This window comes from Crotalus tigris, unplaced genomic scaffold (assembly GCF_016545835.1).
Source record: "Crotalus tigris isolate CLP2741 ecotype Arizona unplaced genomic scaffold, ASM1654583v1 scf7180000024493.228813, whole genome shotgun sequence".
Lineage (NCBI taxonomy): Eukaryota > Metazoa > Chordata > Lepidosauria > Squamata > Viperidae > Crotalus > Crotalus tigris.
Genome location: NW_024100664.1, coordinates 191,452 through 207,271, shown reverse-complemented (window position 1 = coordinate 207,271; position 15,820 = coordinate 191,452). Strand labels below are relative to the sequence as shown.

General features: G+C 42.0%; 2 protein-coding genes across 3 annotated transcripts in view; both read right to left on the bottom strand.

Moving 5' to 3' along the window:
• The window catches only part of LOC120303722, a 35,917-nt gene that overhangs the window by 15,781 nt on the left and 4,316 nt on the right, over positions 1 to 15,820 (bottom strand). The window contains 6 exon segments of the mRNA XM_039333427.1: positions 6,750 to 7,762; positions 8,682 to 8,808; positions 9,417 to 9,499; positions 9,620 to 9,737; positions 9,987 to 10,434; positions 11,132 to 11,397. Coding sequence (XP_039189361.1) covers positions 6,750 to 7,762; positions 8,682 to 8,808; positions 9,417 to 9,499; positions 9,620 to 9,737; positions 9,987 to 10,434; positions 11,132 to 11,397 — 2,055 coding nt within the window.
• On the bottom strand, positions 14 to 4,039 carry LOC120303726 (zinc finger and SCAN domain-containing protein 16-like). Of its 2 annotated transcripts, XM_039333432.1 has the most exons (6): positions 3,910 to 4,039; positions 2,570 to 3,135; positions 2,204 to 2,321; positions 1,977 to 2,084; positions 1,268 to 1,394; positions 14 to 152 (listed from the first exon to the last, which is right to left on the bottom strand). In XM_039333432.1, the coding sequence occupies exons 2-5, from the start codon at positions 3,065 to 3,067 to the stop codon at positions 1,378 to 1,380; spliced, it is 741 nt and encodes a 246-aa protein (XP_039189366.1). In that variant the 5' UTR covers positions 3,068 to 3,135; positions 3,910 to 4,039; the 3' UTR covers positions 14 to 152; positions 1,268 to 1,377. The 2 variants fall into 2 exon arrangements, with proteins under 2 accessions (XP_039189366.1, XP_039189368.1); XM_039333434.1 differs by lacking the exon at positions 1,977 to 2,084.

Here is a 15,820-nt window from a genome sequence, read left to right as displayed (position 1 = left end):
GACTCTCGGAAAGCCTTTTTTCATTCCACTTTGTGATTGCTTCGTTTCATCACTCTTTGGCTGTATCAGATCTGGAAACTTTTCTTTTCCCTCTTTTGAATGGATCATTTGGCATTCTTCCTTGCAATTCTTATTTTCTTGCCCATTAAAGCCTTGAAAAGAAAAAATGAAAACTGTAGCAAGAATAGGGGAACAATCAAACTTCTTCTTCCTTCCTTTGACCTGGGACTATTCCATGGTGCCACAAACTCCCTAAGTGCATTGGACACTGTATCATGCTGGGTTAGCAAGATATCCACCCAGTCCCAAACCTCAATGAAAGTCTCATCCCCACTTGTCTGCAGGGCAGAATCTTTCAAAGCCAAGGGGAATTTCTGCTCCCCACCCTCAACTTAGGCTAATGGTAAACTCTGTACACAAGTGGACACATCTCTAGGAAGGGAACATCCCTCTCAGGGCTCCTCCAGTCCTGCTTACAGCAGCTCACGCCCAGCGGGGAGCCAGTGACCAGGGTCAGGAGTGGATACTGAACCCCTGGTAGGCTGGACCTTGCTCAAGAGAGGCCACACCATCCCTGCATGCAGCCTCTCCCTCAGATTCTGGCTAATATCTTCTATGGCAGTGGTTCTCAACCTTTCTAATGCCGTGACCCCATAATACAGTTCCCCGTGTTGTGGTGACCCCCAAGTGGGTGTGGCCACCAATAAGAGGGAGTAGGACAGCTAGGGAAAAGGGAAAAAAATGGCGGACAGTGTGGTTTGGCGACCCCCGTGAAATGGTCATTTGACCCCAAATGGGGTCCCGACCCACAGGTTGAGAACCACTGTTCTATGGCATGGAAATGAATATTTTGTATTTTATGAGCAGAAAGGTTTTTTTAAATAAAAAACATCACATTTCCTTTATGTAAAAAGGAAGGCAAGGCAGTTTTTCAATTTTTCTTCCAATAAATTTCCTTCTCCCATAAAGTCAGTTTGGTCAAACGGTTAAGGCACCAGACTAGAAACTGGGTGACTGGGAGTACTAGTTCTGCCTTAGGCATGAATGCTGGCTGGGTGACTTTGGGCCAGTCTCCCTCAGCTCAACCCAGGTCACAAGGTTCTTGTGGGGAAAACAGCAGGAGGAAGGAATATTGGGGTTGTCCACTAGCTTTATTCTTTACAAAAAATAAGGGCAGAGTATCAATAAATGAAGTTTTTATCAGAAATATCATCTAACTCCCCATCCCATGACTTCTCTGTTTCTGAGCACAGACAGGGATTCTTACCCAGAGAAGCCAGATTCCTGGAATTCTCCAGCATGACGTCTCCGTGAAGCGCTTTTTGGGTAGGGTCTAGTTGAGACCACTCCTCCTTGGAGAAATACACAGCCACTTCCTCAAAAGACACAACATCCTGAAGAAGAAAAGAAATTTCCCTATTAGCAGATAATCCCAAGAATAATTTGAGGGTTTTCTTCCATTAATTTTAGGTATGAGATCCAGTGAACAAAATGGGCATCCTCTGCAGAATTCAGAGTGAGATCTCACCGCTTTTGGCTGATGACATAACTGAAGCACATTGGATCCAGGTGGAGGTATTTGGAATGCCTTTCAGCATAGCCAACTAAAATAGTTTTTTTGGTCAATTGGTAGTTGGGTCTTAAATCCACTTAGTACTATATATATCTATGGAGATTCCCAATCACCAACGATGCTTTTCAAAAGGCAAAATAAGGATTTTTTTTGTAATGGGGTGTGAGAATGACCCTGGGAGACAGAAGGAACAGCCCCAATGCTCACAACTGTCTGGTCAATGAAATCTGATGTCAAAGCAGGAGGAGAAAGCATCTCACAAAGGATCCCCTCAGAAAAGGGAGGGTAGGCTAAGCTGAGCGTGAATGTTCAGTGACCGGATCTCAAATTTATATTGCTTAGAAACAGCAATTTTATACATTGAACGCTAGAACAAAATGAAATCCATCCATGATTCATGGACCTTTTCTGATGTTTCTCCTCCTGACCTGAAGTAGAGGTTCAGCCAATCTTTCAGCTCCACCACAAAGAGGAGGTGACTCTACAAATTCCACGGACAGCTTTCTATTCTCTGTGAGACAGAGAAAAATGGGAGAAGCAGATTTGTTAAAGAGAGAGATTGTAATTAGTGCAGCTAAAGAATCAGCTAAATGTTGAAATCTCACATCACACAGAAAGACCTTCTGTTACCTGGCGTGATGTCCTGACTTTGACTTTTCTGGAAGTTCTCCCCGAACAGCAGCTCTTGAGAGGGTTTGGATGAATCTTTCCCCCCCTTGGGATACTCAGTCGTAGCTTCCAAGGATTTCTGGACATGATGTGATAGGAGAAACAAAAGAAGAGCACAGAGATAGAAATGAATGATCATACTGCACCTTCAAACTAGCAACCCCAATATCCTTTGTTGGAACCCAAAACAGAATGGAAGAATTGCCCCAAATACATCCTCTGGAACAACTCACTTTAGGAGTTAATAATTCCAGAAAACTCTGACAGAAAGGAATTAACAAATTCAGAGAGATCCTCTTTAGACCTGTTAAGACTATATTCTCACACCTGGAACTCTTCTTGCATCTTTTCCACATCCACGTTCAGCAAGAAGCCTTCGGCCAGGGCCACTGCCTGGGAACTGGTTTCCGCTCCACACTCCCGCACCCATTTCTCCATCTCTGGGGGAAGGAAAGCCAGGAACTGCTCCAGGAGCACCAGGTCCAGCATCTGGGCCTTTGTGTGTCTTTCTGGCTGCAGCCACTGACAGCAAAGGCGGTGAAGCTGACTGCAAACTTCTCGGGGACCCCTCCCCTCCTGGAACTGCACTTTTCTGAAGTGACAGCATTGGACCTCTGAACTGTTGGCTTCCTCTTCTTGACTCTTCTGCCCAGGACTTGCCCCATTCATCTCAATGCTCCAAGACTGACCAGCTGCAGGGCTTTTTCCAACTGGGCGTTGTCCCTCCATCTTCTCTCTGCTCTCTAATCCAGCTCCAAAACAGACTGATGGATGTGCACAGGTCTTCCTAATCAGAAGAGGTCTCTCAAAATTTCCTAAGTCCATTTAGCCCTCTTCCTACACAAGATATTTAAGACTCAAGAACAATCAGGAAAGATTTCCAACTTATATATCTGAAATGGAAAACAAAAGAAAATTCCAGAAATACAGGTTGACCAACTTAACAACTGAGCACACACAAAAACTGAAAGAAGAAATTCTTATGAACCCACCAATATCTGGGAAGAGAGGTGAAATCTTTGTAGGTAGTGATGTACCTCTGTGTGGAAAAAAATCTGTAGTAACCTTCTAGATCAACTTCTTTCAAAGACTAAACAATTTGGATGCATACATTTAAAATATGTTTTTTATTTCTCATTCCTACTCATTTATTCAATAATTTTGATGGCTGCTTGCAGCATGAAAACCAACCTCTGTACAATCCAGATCATAAATGTCCCAGGTCACAAATAGCCATGGAGATGAGTGGCTTTCTGAATCGATTTAATAGGTAAATCAATCAATATTTGAACTTCCAGTGTAACTTTAGCCAGCAGAACCTCATTAAAGTCCTGGCCCAAACTGCTATGGCTACCTGAGAAATCACCATTCAAGGCAAACAGAATAATACCCGAATCAATAAACCAGCTTAACATGATGTTTTCATTCAGACATCTGGAAACCGGTTCCCCACTTTTAGTCTAATCCTGAATGGCTCCGACCTTTCTGGCGATCCTGATGTTCTTCCTGGAGGCAACGCAGCGCGTCCGGAGGTTTGATTCCTTCCCTGCCTGGCCCATGCATGCACAGGGGCGGCAGGGGAACATGGGACCCCGGGCTCCCCCCTTCCCACGGTTTGGTTTCTCCGTGCACGGTCCAGCCCGGGAAAGAAGCGTCCCCCCACTTACCGAACTTCGGAGTCAGGTCGTGCAAAGCTCCCTTGCAGCCTCTGGGACTCCTCGGAAGGCTCAGCCTAAGGCTCGCAGCGGGAAGGAGACGGGGGGGGGGGGAGAGAGAGAGAGAGAGAGAGAGAGAGAGAGAGCGAGAGCGCAGAATTGCACCTGTACGAAGGGCGGAAGCACTATCAGCCTCTTCTGGAAAATGCACTGAGCATGTCTCTCGATCTGCTGGAAGAGCGCATGCTCAGTTCTCTCCTCAAGCGGGGTAAGGTGAGCGCTTTGTAACGGCAGCCCATGGAGCCCCCTGGTGGATCCTGGATGCAACGCTAGATAGACGCTGCAAGGGAATAGGGGGAGACTATGTTCCATGCGGGCCTGGAATGATGGGCATTGGAGTAGAAGGAAAGGGTCCCTCTAACATTCCCTGTCTCCAGCAGGCAACATTTTTTAGACTTTCCTTTTTTAATGTCTATGAACAATTTGCTATCTTGTGAATATTGAGAAAATCTCTGTGGCGGCCCAAAAGAAACAGGAGCCTCTTTGAAGCCCAGGTTGTATCATGTGATTGTTGGCAAACTCAGTCCTGAAGTGAGGAAAGATAAAGGGGTTGGCAGAGTCGCAAAATAGGAAGTGAGGGGGTCGGAAAACTAAGATGTGTATTGATTTTTTATTTGGTGAGTTCAATAATTACAGCTGCCTTTTCAAATTCTTACCTCTGGGCAGCCAACTGTGGTTCAAAACAGCAAGTGGCAGCAGCAAAAATGAGAATAATGCTGAAGAAACGGCATCAAATGTAAACAAGTTTCAAAATGGAAAGAGAGCTCAAATCATGGAAGTTTTAGAAATTTTACCTCAAAACAAGGGTCCACGATGGAGAAAGGAATGGTGTCTCATAGGTGACTGGAGAAAAGGTGGGATTACAAAATGCCGGAAGGCAAACCTTGAGGAGTACATATAAAGTTCAAATGCCATGAGGGGAAAAAGAAAAAAGTATTCAGTATTCAATAGGGAATACAGCTCAGGAAATGAGCAGGAATTTTGAAGACAAAGTAAGGCAACTACCCTAAAGAAAATACTAATTTTCTTCTAGCCAAAAGAGCTGAAAACTCCCATGGTTTGAAGAGATTAGTGTGGATTTGGAGGTGACAGTGCAAGAACAACAAAGAGATTTATCTAAATTAATGAAATTAAAAAATGGGGAAATAGAGTTAAGAAGCAATTTAAAAAGAATGCAATTAGCATCTCTCGCCAATAGCTTGGTCCTTTTCAGAAAATTTTTCTCAGTCTTTAATACTCTTGAATTTTAAAAAGTCTTATGAATAAATTAATTTTATTCAAATGTAATTAGAATCCAATTAACTTTAAATAAATCCAATTTATTTGGTATATAAACTTATATACCGCTTCATACTGCTTTACTGTACTCTAAATGCTTTAAAGAGTCAGCCTATTACCCCCCACAATTTGGGTCCTCATTTTACTGGCCTCAGAAGAATGGAAAGTTGAATCAACCTTGATCCTGTGAGAATCAAACTGCTGGCAGTCAGCAGAAGTAGCCTGCAATACTGCATTCTAACCACTGCACCACATGTTTGTAATACCTCAAGATATTTCAACATATTTGAAGATGGATTTCACAGCTTCTCATTCTGGTTTCTTTTGTGAGAGAAATTCATCGTCCTGAAACACTTTTCACACAGGATACATTGATATATATGTGACTTTCTTCTATTGCTTGTGCTTGAATTATGTTGAATTCCAATATAGGTAGTCCTCGACTTACAACAGTAAGTCTAGTCAGCATTCAAATTTACAACCGCATTGAAAAAAGTGAATTGTGACCATTTTTCAAGCTTACGACATCCCTATGGTGACATGATATACATTCGGCTGCTTGAGAATTGACTCACATTTATGACAGTTGCAGGGTCCCAGGGTCATGTGATCACCTTTTGCGACCTTCTGTCAAGCTATGTCAATAGGGTTCTGTATCTGAAATCCTGGGAAATGCCAGCTGCTATCATCAATTGTCTCATTTAGCCAGGTTTTAGTAAAGCAGAGGGCTTTACTGTAAAAATTAGAGTTGCATCTCTTTAAAAGATGTACTTCATCCATCTTATCAGCAAAAGAGTGAAGGAAGAGGTTTTTATTCCATTTTTCCTTAGTCTATTCAAAATCCCTGCTCGCTTACCCCTTCTTCACCAGTTGTTTCCTCCTTTGGTTTTGTTTTTTTCAATTGTTTAGGGAGAGCTGCCACTTCCTTGATGGCAATCTCCTCTGCATTTATAAAGATGGGGGGGAGGTATAGTCACAGAAAGTTGCCCATTAAAAAAACACTGCTTGATGCTTAACAGTTAGTTTCTTGAACATGAAACGCAAAGCGAATCACAGATAATAATAAAAAACGAAAAAGCTATCAGAGAACATTTTACCAAGGCTGCCACAAGAGGCCCATTCTTGAGGGGAAGAAGAGACGCCATACCATTCCTGTATGCAACCCTCCCCTCAAATTCCTGTTAATATCTTCTGTGGCATGGAAATGTATTTTATCAGCAGAAAGTATTATGAAAGAAATTCATTTTCTATACAAAAAAAGGAAACCTGTGCAGTTTTTAATTTTTTATTTCAAAGCTCTTCTCACACTTCCTTTATTGATATGTTTTCTCCCGTGTATGGATCCTTCTATGCCAAGAAAGAGTGGAACTCCAGGCAAAGCTCTTCCCACACTCCATGCATTGATATGGCTTCTCCCCTGTGTGGCTTCTCTTGTGGGAGATAAAATCACAATTCCACCTAAAACCCTTTCCACATTCCACACATTTATATGGCATATCTCCTATGTGGACCGCCTTGTGGGAATTAAGACTACTGCTACAAGTAAAGCTCTTTCCACATTCAATGCATTGATATGGCTTCTCTCCAGTGTGGACCCTCATATGGGAATTGAGGTTACTGCTACAAGTAAAGGTCTTTCCACATTCCATGCATGGATATGGCTTCTCTCCAGTGTGAATCCTCTTATGAGTATTGAGAGTACCACTACAAGTAAAGGTCTTTCCACATTCCATACATTGATATGGCTTCTCTCCAGTGTGGATTTTCTTATGGTAATTGAGACTACTGCTACAAGTAAAAGTCTTTCCACATTCCAGGCACTGATATGGCTTCTCTCCTGTGTGGACCGTCTTGTGGGAATTAAGATTACCACTATAGGTAAAGGTCTTTCCACATTCCAGGCATTCATATGGCTTCTCTCCTGTGTGGATCCTCTTGTGGGAATTAAGATTACTGCTACGAGTAAAGGTCTTTCCGCACTCCATGCATTTATAAGGTCTTTTTCCTTTGTGATTCCTATGATGTATTGTAAGAAAGTAATTACAAGAGAAGGACTTTCCACATTCCAGGCATTGATATGGCTTCTCTCTAGTGTGGATCCTCTTATGGGAATTGAGACGACTGCTACAAGTAAAGGTCTTTCCACATTCTATGCATTGATATGGCTTCTCTCCTGTGTGGATCCTCTTATGGGAATTGAGACGACTGCTATAGATAAAGCTCTTTCCACATTCCAGGCACTGATATGGCTTCACTCCTGTGTGGATCCTCTTGTGGGAATTAAGATTATTGCTCCGAGTAAAGGTCTTTCCACACTCCATGCATTTATATGGTTCTTTTCTCATATCAATGCTTGTATGGTTATGAAGCCAACTGACCCACGGAAAGCCTTTTTTCATTCCACCTTGTGATTGCTTCGTTTCATCACTTTTTGGCTGTATCTGATCTGGAAACTTTTCTTTTCCCTCTTTGGAATGGATCATTTGGCATTCTTCCTTGCAATTCTTATTTTCTTGCCCATTAAAGCCTTGAAAAGAAAAAATGAAAACTGTAGCAAGAATAGGGGAACAATCAAACCTCTTCTTCCTGATCTAATCTTTGACCTGGGGCTATTCCATGATGCCACAAACTCCCTAAGTGCATTGGACACTGTATCATGCTGGGTTAGCAAGATATCCACCCAGTCCCAAACCTCAATGAAAGTCTCATCCCCACTTGTCTGCAGAGCAGAATCTTTCAAAGCCAAGGGGAATTTCTGCTCCCCACCCTCAACTGAGGCTAATGGTAAACTCTGTACACAAGTGGGCACATCTCTAGGAAGGGAACATCCCTCTCAGGGCTCCTCCAGTCCTGCTTATAGCAGCTCACGCCCATCGGGGAGCCAGTGACTAGGGTCAGGAGTGGATACTGAACCCCTGGTAGGCTGGACCTTTGCTCAAGAGAGGCCACACCATCCCTGCATGCAGCCTGTCCCTCAGATTCTGGCTAATATTTTTTATGGCATGGAAATGAATATTTTGTATTTTATGAGCAGAAAGCATTTTTTAAAATAGAAAAAACACCACATTTCCTTTATGTAAAAAGGAAGGCAAGGCAGTTTTTCACTTTTTCTTCCAATAAATTTCCTTCTTCCATAAAGTCAGTTTGATCAAACGGTTAAGGCACCAGTCTAGAAACTGGGTGACTGGGAGTACTAGTTCTGCCTTAGGCATGAATGTTGGCTGGGTGACTTTGGGCCAGTCTCCCTCAGCTCAACCCAGGTCACAAGGTTCTTGTGGGGAAAACAGCAGGAGGAAGGAATATTGGGGTTGTCCACTAGCTTTATTATATACAAAAAATAAGGGCAGAGTATCAATAAATGATGTTTTTTATCAGAAATATCATCTAAGCCCCCCACCCCACCCCATGACTTTTCTATGTTTCTGAGCACAGACAGGGATTCTTACCCAGAGAAGCCAGATTCCTGGAATTCTCCAGCATGACTTCTCCGTGAAGCGCTTTTTGGGCAGGGTCCAGCTGAGACCACTCCTCCTTGGAGAAATACACAGCCACTTCCTCAAAAGACACAACACCCTGAAGAGGAAAAGAAATTTCCCTATTAACAGATAATCCCAGAATAATTTGAGGTTTTTCTTCCATTAATTCTAGGAAAGAGATCCAGTGAACAAAATGAGCATCCTCTGCAGAATTCAGAGTGAGATCTCACCGCTTTTGGCTGATGACATAACTGAAGCAGATTGGATCCAGGTGGAGGTATTTGGAATGCCTTTCAGCATAGCCAACTAAAATAGTTTTCTTGGTCATTGGTAGTTGGGTCTAAAATCCACTTAGTATCTATGGAGATTCTCAATCCCCACAGTTGTCCCAAAGATGCTTTTCAAAAGGCAAAATAAGGATTTTTTTTTGTAATGGTGTGTGATTATGACCCTGGGAGACAGAAGGAACAGCCCCAATGCTCACAACTGTCTGGTCAATGAAATCTGATGTCAAAGCAGGAAAAGAAAGCATCTCACAAAGGATCCCCCCAGAAGAGAGAGGATAGGCTAAGCTGAGCGTGAATTTTCAGTGACTGGATCTCAAATTTATATTGCTTAGAAACAGCAATTTTATACATTGAACGCTAGAACAAAATGAAATCCATCCAAGATTCATGGACCTTTTCTGACGTGTCTCCTCCTTACTTGAAGTAGAGTTTCAGCCAATCCTACAGCTCCACCACAAAGAGGAGGTGAGTCTACAAATTCCATGGACAGCTTTCTGCTCTCTGTGAGACAGAGAAAAATGGTGAAGCAGATTTGTTAAAGAGAGAGATTGTAATGATGTGCAGCCAAAGAAATCAGCTAAATGTTGAAATTTCACATCACACAGAAAGACCTTCTGTTACCTGGCGTGATGTCCTGACTTTGACCTTTCTGGAAGTTCTCCCCGAACAGCAGCTCTTCAGAGGGTTTGGATGAATCTTCTCCCCCCTTGGGATACTCAGTCATAACTTCCAAGGATTTCTAGACATGATGTGATAGGAGAAACAAAGGAAGAGCACAGAGATAGAAATGAATTATCATACTGCACCTTCAAACTACTACAATGTCCATTGTTGAAACCCGAAACAGAATGGAAGAATTCGCCCAAATATATCCTCTGGAAGAATAGAACTCACTTTAGGAGTTAATAATTCTAGAAAACTCTGACAGAAAGGAATTAACAAATTCAGAGAGATTCTCTTTAGATCTGTTAAGACTATATTCTCCCACCTGGAACTCTTGTTGCATCTTTTCCACACCCACGTTCAGCAAGAAGCCTTCGGCCAGGGCCACTGCCTGGGAACTGGTTTCCGCTCCACACTCCCGCACCCATTTCTCCATCTCTGGGGGAAGGAAAGCCAGGAACTGCTCCAGGAGCACCAGGTCCAGCATCTGAGCCTTTGTGTGTCTTTCTGGCTGCAGCCACTGACAGCAAAGGCGGTGAAGCTGACTGCAAACTTCTCGGGGACCCCTCCCCTCCTGGAACTGCACTTTTCTGAAGTGACAGCATTGGACCTCTGAACTCTTGGCTTTCTCTTCTTGACTCTTCTGCCCATTCATCTCAAAGCTCCAAGACTGAACAGCTGCAGAGCTTTTTCCAGCTGGGCGTTGTCCCTCCATCTTCTCTCTGGTCTCTAATCCAGCTCCGAAACAGACTGATGGATCTGCACAGGTCTTCCTAATCAGAAGAGGTCTGTCAAAATCTGCTAAAGTCAATTAGGATTAGCCTTCTTACTACACAAGATATTTAAGACTCAAAAGCAATCAGGAAAGATTTCCAACTTATATATCTGAAATGGAAAAGAAAATTCCAGAAATACAGGTTGACCAACTTAACAACTGAGCACACACACAAAAACTGAAATAAGAAATTCTTATCAACCCAGCAATATCTGGGAAGATGGGGGAAATCTTTGTAAGTAGTGATATATCTCTGTGTGGAAAAAAATCTGTAGTAACCTTGTAGATCAACTTCTTGAAGGACTAAACAATTTGGATACATAAATTTAAAATGTTTTTGATTTCTTATTCCTACTCATTTATTCAAATAATTTTGATGGCTGCTTGCAGCATGAAAACCAACCTCTGTACAATCCAGATCATAAATGTCTCAGGTCACAAATAGCCATTGAGATTTAATAGGAAAATCAATGAATATTTGAACTTCCTGTATAACTTTAGCCAGCAGAACCTCATTAAATAAACTCCTGGCCCAAACTGTTATGGCTACCTGAGAAATCACAATCAACAAACCACCATTCAATGCAAACAGAATAATACCCGAATCAATAAACCAGCTTAACATGATGTTTTCATTCACGCATCTCCTGGAAACAGGTTCCCCACTTTTAGCCTTAATCTAGAATGGCTCCGACCTTTCTGGCGATCCTGATGTTCTTCCTGGAGGCAACGCAGCGCGTCCGGAGCTTTGATTCCTTCCCTGCCTGGCCCGTGCATGCACAGGGGCGGCAGGGGAACATGGGACCTCGGGCTCCCCCCTTCCCACGACTCCGAACCTGATGAAGTTTTGGTTGTCTCCATGCACGGTCCAGGCGGTGAAAGAAACGTCCCCCCCACTTACTGAACTCCGGAGAAGCCCTTTCAGTCTCTTCTGGACAATGCACCGATCATCTCTCGCGACCTGATGGAAGAGCGCATGCTCAGTTCTCTCCTGAAGTGGAGGCTTTGTAACGGTAACCGAGGGCGCCCCCTGGTGGGATGATGGGCATTGGAATAGAAGGAAAGGGTCCCTCTAACATTCCCTGTCTTCAGCAGGCAACATTTTCTAAACTTTCCTTTTTTAATGTCTATGAACAATCTGCCATGTTGTGAATATTGACAAAATCTCTGTGGCGGCCCAAAAGAAACAGGAGCCTCTCTTTGAAGCCCAGGTTTTGTGATGTGGTTGTTGGCAAACTCAGTCCTGAAGTGAGGGAAGATAAAGGGGAGTGGCAGAGTCACAAAATAGGAAGTGAAGGGGTAGGAAAATTAAGACTTTTATTCATTTTTTTATTTGGTGAGTTCAATTAGTACAGCTGCCTTTTCAAATTCTTGCCTCTGGGCGGCCAACTGTGGTTCAAAACAGCAAGTGGCAGCACCAAAAATGAGAATAATCCTGAACAAACGGCATCAAAAGTAAACAAGTTCCAAAATGGAGAGAAAGCTCAAATCATGGAAGTTTTACAAATTTTACCTCAAAACAAGCATCCATGATGGAGAAATGAATGGTGTCTCATAGGTGACTGGAGAAAAGGTGGGATTACAAAATGCCGGAAGGCAAACCTTGTGGAGTACCTATAAAGTTCAAATTCCATGAGGGGAAAAAGGAAAATGGCTTCATTTCAGTATTCAACAGGGAATACAGCTCAGGAAATATGAGCAGGAATTTTGAAGACAATGTAAGGCAACTGCACTAAAGAAAATACCAATTTTCTTCTAGCCAAAAGAGCTGAAAACTCCCATGGTTTGAAGAGATTAGTCTGGATTTTCGAGGTGACAGTGCAAGAACAACAAAGAGATTTATCTAAATTAATGAAAGAAAGAAAAATAGAGTTAAGAAACAATTTAAAAGAATGCAAATAGCATCTCTCTCTTGCCAATAACCTGGTCCTTTACAGCAAATTTTTCTCTGTCTTTAATACACTTGAATTTTAAAAAGTCTTATGAATAACCATACCAGTAATATTTAATTTTATTTAAATCCAAAATTAATTTTACTCAAATATAATTAGAATCCAATTAACTTTAAATAAATCCAATTTATTTGATATATAAACTTATATCCCACTTGATAGTGTTTTATTGTACTCTAAATGGTTTAAAGAGTCAGCCTATCGCCCCCAATAATTTGGATCTTCATTTTACTGGCCTCAGAAGAATGGAAAGTTGAATCAGCCTTGCGCCTGTGAGAATCAAACTGCTGGCAGTCAGTAGAAGTAGCCTGCAATACTGTATTCTAACCACTGCGCCACCATGCCTGTAATACCTCAAGATGTTTCAACATATTTGAACATGGATTTCATGACTTCTCATTTTGATTTCTTTTGTGAGAGGAATTCATCGTCCTGAAACTCTTTTCACACAGGATAAGGAATGGAATGTGGATCAGAACTCCCATCACTAAGTGAGGCAGTCGTAAAACGTGACATCGCATAAGCCAAGATCAATGTTGGGAAACTGCCAGCGCTTTACTTGCTGTCCATTAATTAAGAAAAACAACAGAGAAAAACGCAGAGAGGATTTAAAGACAGACCAGGGTTTGAAAGAGTAAAAATGTTGTATGCTACTGTATGTAGTAGTAGTAGTAGTAATAATACTCCAGATCATGGATGTCCCAAAGGTGCTTTTTTAGGAAGTAATTGGACTGTTTTTCTTTGAAGATGTTTCGCTTCTCATCCAAGAAGCTTCTTCAGCTCTGACTGGATGGTATGGAATGGAAGTATTTATATTCCTTGCAGACAGCTGGTCATTTGAATTCTTTTAGAGAGCCATTGAGGTCACTTGGAGGTTTATCTGTGTCCTACAGATCTGTGTGTGAAGTCTTCTTGGCTGCAGCTGAATAAATGCATTAAAAGCTTATCAAGGCAAAATAGCTGGATTCTGTTGTTATTCATATACCGAGCCACTCCTGAAACGGGCAAACATTTTTGGCCACTGTGGCAGGACAGGCGCTCATTTCTGGGAAGTCCAGGAAGAGAAGGACACCAAGCTCGCTCTGGGATTTCCTGGAGGTGATTTCCTTCTTGATTCTCCCCAAGTCCTAAATTTTAGACTAAGTATTCTTGCCTCTAGTAAGACAATTGACATGCTGAAAGTATCTTGGTAGGTCTTGGCTTAAGTTAAGCACTGTTGAAATCTAACACAATAAGGAGCTAATCTGCATTATCTGTCTTCAGCCCACATAATCAAGTCAGCTAGAGTTTGTAATGCATTGTTTATTCAGGTTTTGGAGGAATATACAGTGGGAAGTCAACCCCCCAGAGAAGGAAATATTAAAAGGGCAGAAAAATATAGTTTCTCAAAGGAACTTAAAGAGAAAGAAAGCATGCCCAGTTTTTCTTAATAGCCCCAAGTCTGATTCCCCCAAGCGGAAACCAGCTCTGAACAAATGCAGATGTAAACCATCAGGAAAGTTGGAGCTAGGAGATTAGGAAGACAAAGACCTAAAATCTGCATACCCCACCTGAGACAGGACATGGTAGGATTAACTCACAAAGGCCAAAGGGCACATCCAAACTCACATCAGAATACATGACACAGGAAAGAGCCTCAAAACAGAAACAGGAAATAACTCCAAACAAAAGGCTCCAGAAAGAATAAAAGCCTATTCCCTACATGTGCTAAGCCCTTTTTTTTTTTCACTTCTCTCGCTGCCAGAACCATTTTCCTGTCTGGCTCTCCTCTCCAATAAACTACAACTTTCTTCCCAAAGCAGTTGCCATGTTTATTCCCAACTTGGATGAACCATGATGAAGACCTTTCCTCCAACAATACATTGGAAATAGAATGAAGAAAACTCTCGTGGAGAATAAAATGGTTTACAATTGATAATTAATCTCTCTAAGTCCACATCACAGAATTTCTATAGTGTGGTTACATTTTTACACCATCAGTTGTTGGTATAGAAGCAGAGACGCCCTTCCTTTCTTTTTACTGGAGGTTTCTGTAATTCTGTCTGCCCTCTGTATCTGAAATCCTGGGAAATGCCAACTGCTATCATCAATTGACTCATTTAGCCAGATTTCAGTGAAGCAGAAGGCGCCTGGTTTGTAAAAATCAGAGTTGCATCTGTTTAAAAGAAGTATTTCATCCAACTTATTAGCAAAAGAGTGAAGGAAGAGCTTTTTGTTCCATTTTTCCTTAGTCCATTCAAAATCCCTGCTCGCTTACCCCTTCTTCGCCCGTTGTCTCCTCCTTTGGTTTTTGTTTTTCCATTGTTGAGGGAGAGCTGCCACTTCCTTGATGACAATCTCCTCTGCATTTATAAAGTTTGGGGGGGGAGTATAGTCACAGAAAGTTGCCCATTAAAAAAACATTGCTTGATGCTTAACAGTCTCTTGAACATGAAACGCAAAGCGAATCACAAAGAATAATAAAAAAACAAAAAGCTATCAGAGAACATTTTACCGAGAGGCTGCCATAAGAGGCCGTACCATTCCTGTATGCAACCCTCCCCTCAGATTCCTGTTAATATCTTCTGTGGCATGGAAATGAGTATTTTGTATTTTATCAGCAGAAAGCATTGTGAAAGAAATCCATTTTCTATACGAAAAAGGAAACCTGTGCAGTTTTTAATTTTTTCTTTCAAAGCTCTTCTCACACTTCTTTTATTGATATGGTTTCTCCCGTGTATGGATCCTTCTATGCCAAGAAAGAGTGGAATTCCTGGCAAAGCTCTTCCCGCACTCCATGCATTGATATGCCTTCTCCCCTGTGTGTATTCTTTTGTGGGAGATAAAATCACAATTCCACCTAAAACCCTTTCCACATTCCACACATTTATATGGCATCTCACCTATGTGGACCGTCTTGTGGGAATTAAGACTACTGTTATAAGTAAAGGTCTTTCCACACTCCATACAATGATATGGCTTCTCTCCTGTGTGGACCCTCTTATGGGAATTGAGGCTAGTGCTACAAGTAAAGGTCTTTCCACATTCCATGCATTGATATGGCTTCTCTCCAGTGTGGATCCTCTCATGGGAATTGAGATTACTACTACAAATAAAGGTCTTTCCACATTTCAGGCACTGATATGGCTTCTCTCCAGTGTGGATCCTCTTATGGTAATTGAGACCACTGCTACAAGTAAAGGTCTTTCCACATTCCATACATTGATATGGCTTCTCTCCAGTATGGATCCTCTTATGGTAATTGAGACTACTGCTAGAAGTAAAAGTCTTTCCACATTCCAGGCACTGATGTGGCTTCTCTCCAGTGTGGAGCCTCTTATGGTAATTGAGACTACTGCTATCAATAAAGGTCTTTTCACATTCTAGGCATTGATATGGCTTCTCTCTACTGTGGATCCTTTTATGGTAATTGAGACCACTGTGACCAGTAAA

Bases quoted from the DNA above. Each gene is read 5' to 3' on its own strand.
- LOC120303726 (XM_039333432.1), bottom strand. From the start codon at position 3,067: ATGGACTTAGGAAATTTTGAGAGACCTCTTCTGATTAGGAAGACCTGT. The intron at 2,322-2,569 runs GTGTGAGAATAT...CATCATGTCCAG, and splicing joins AGATGCAAGAAGAGTTCCAG to AAATCCTTGGAAGCTACGAC. The intron at 2,085-2,203 runs GTAACAGAAGGT...TCTGTCTCACAG, and splicing joins AAGTCAGGACATCACGCCAG to AGAATAGAAAGCTGTCCGTG.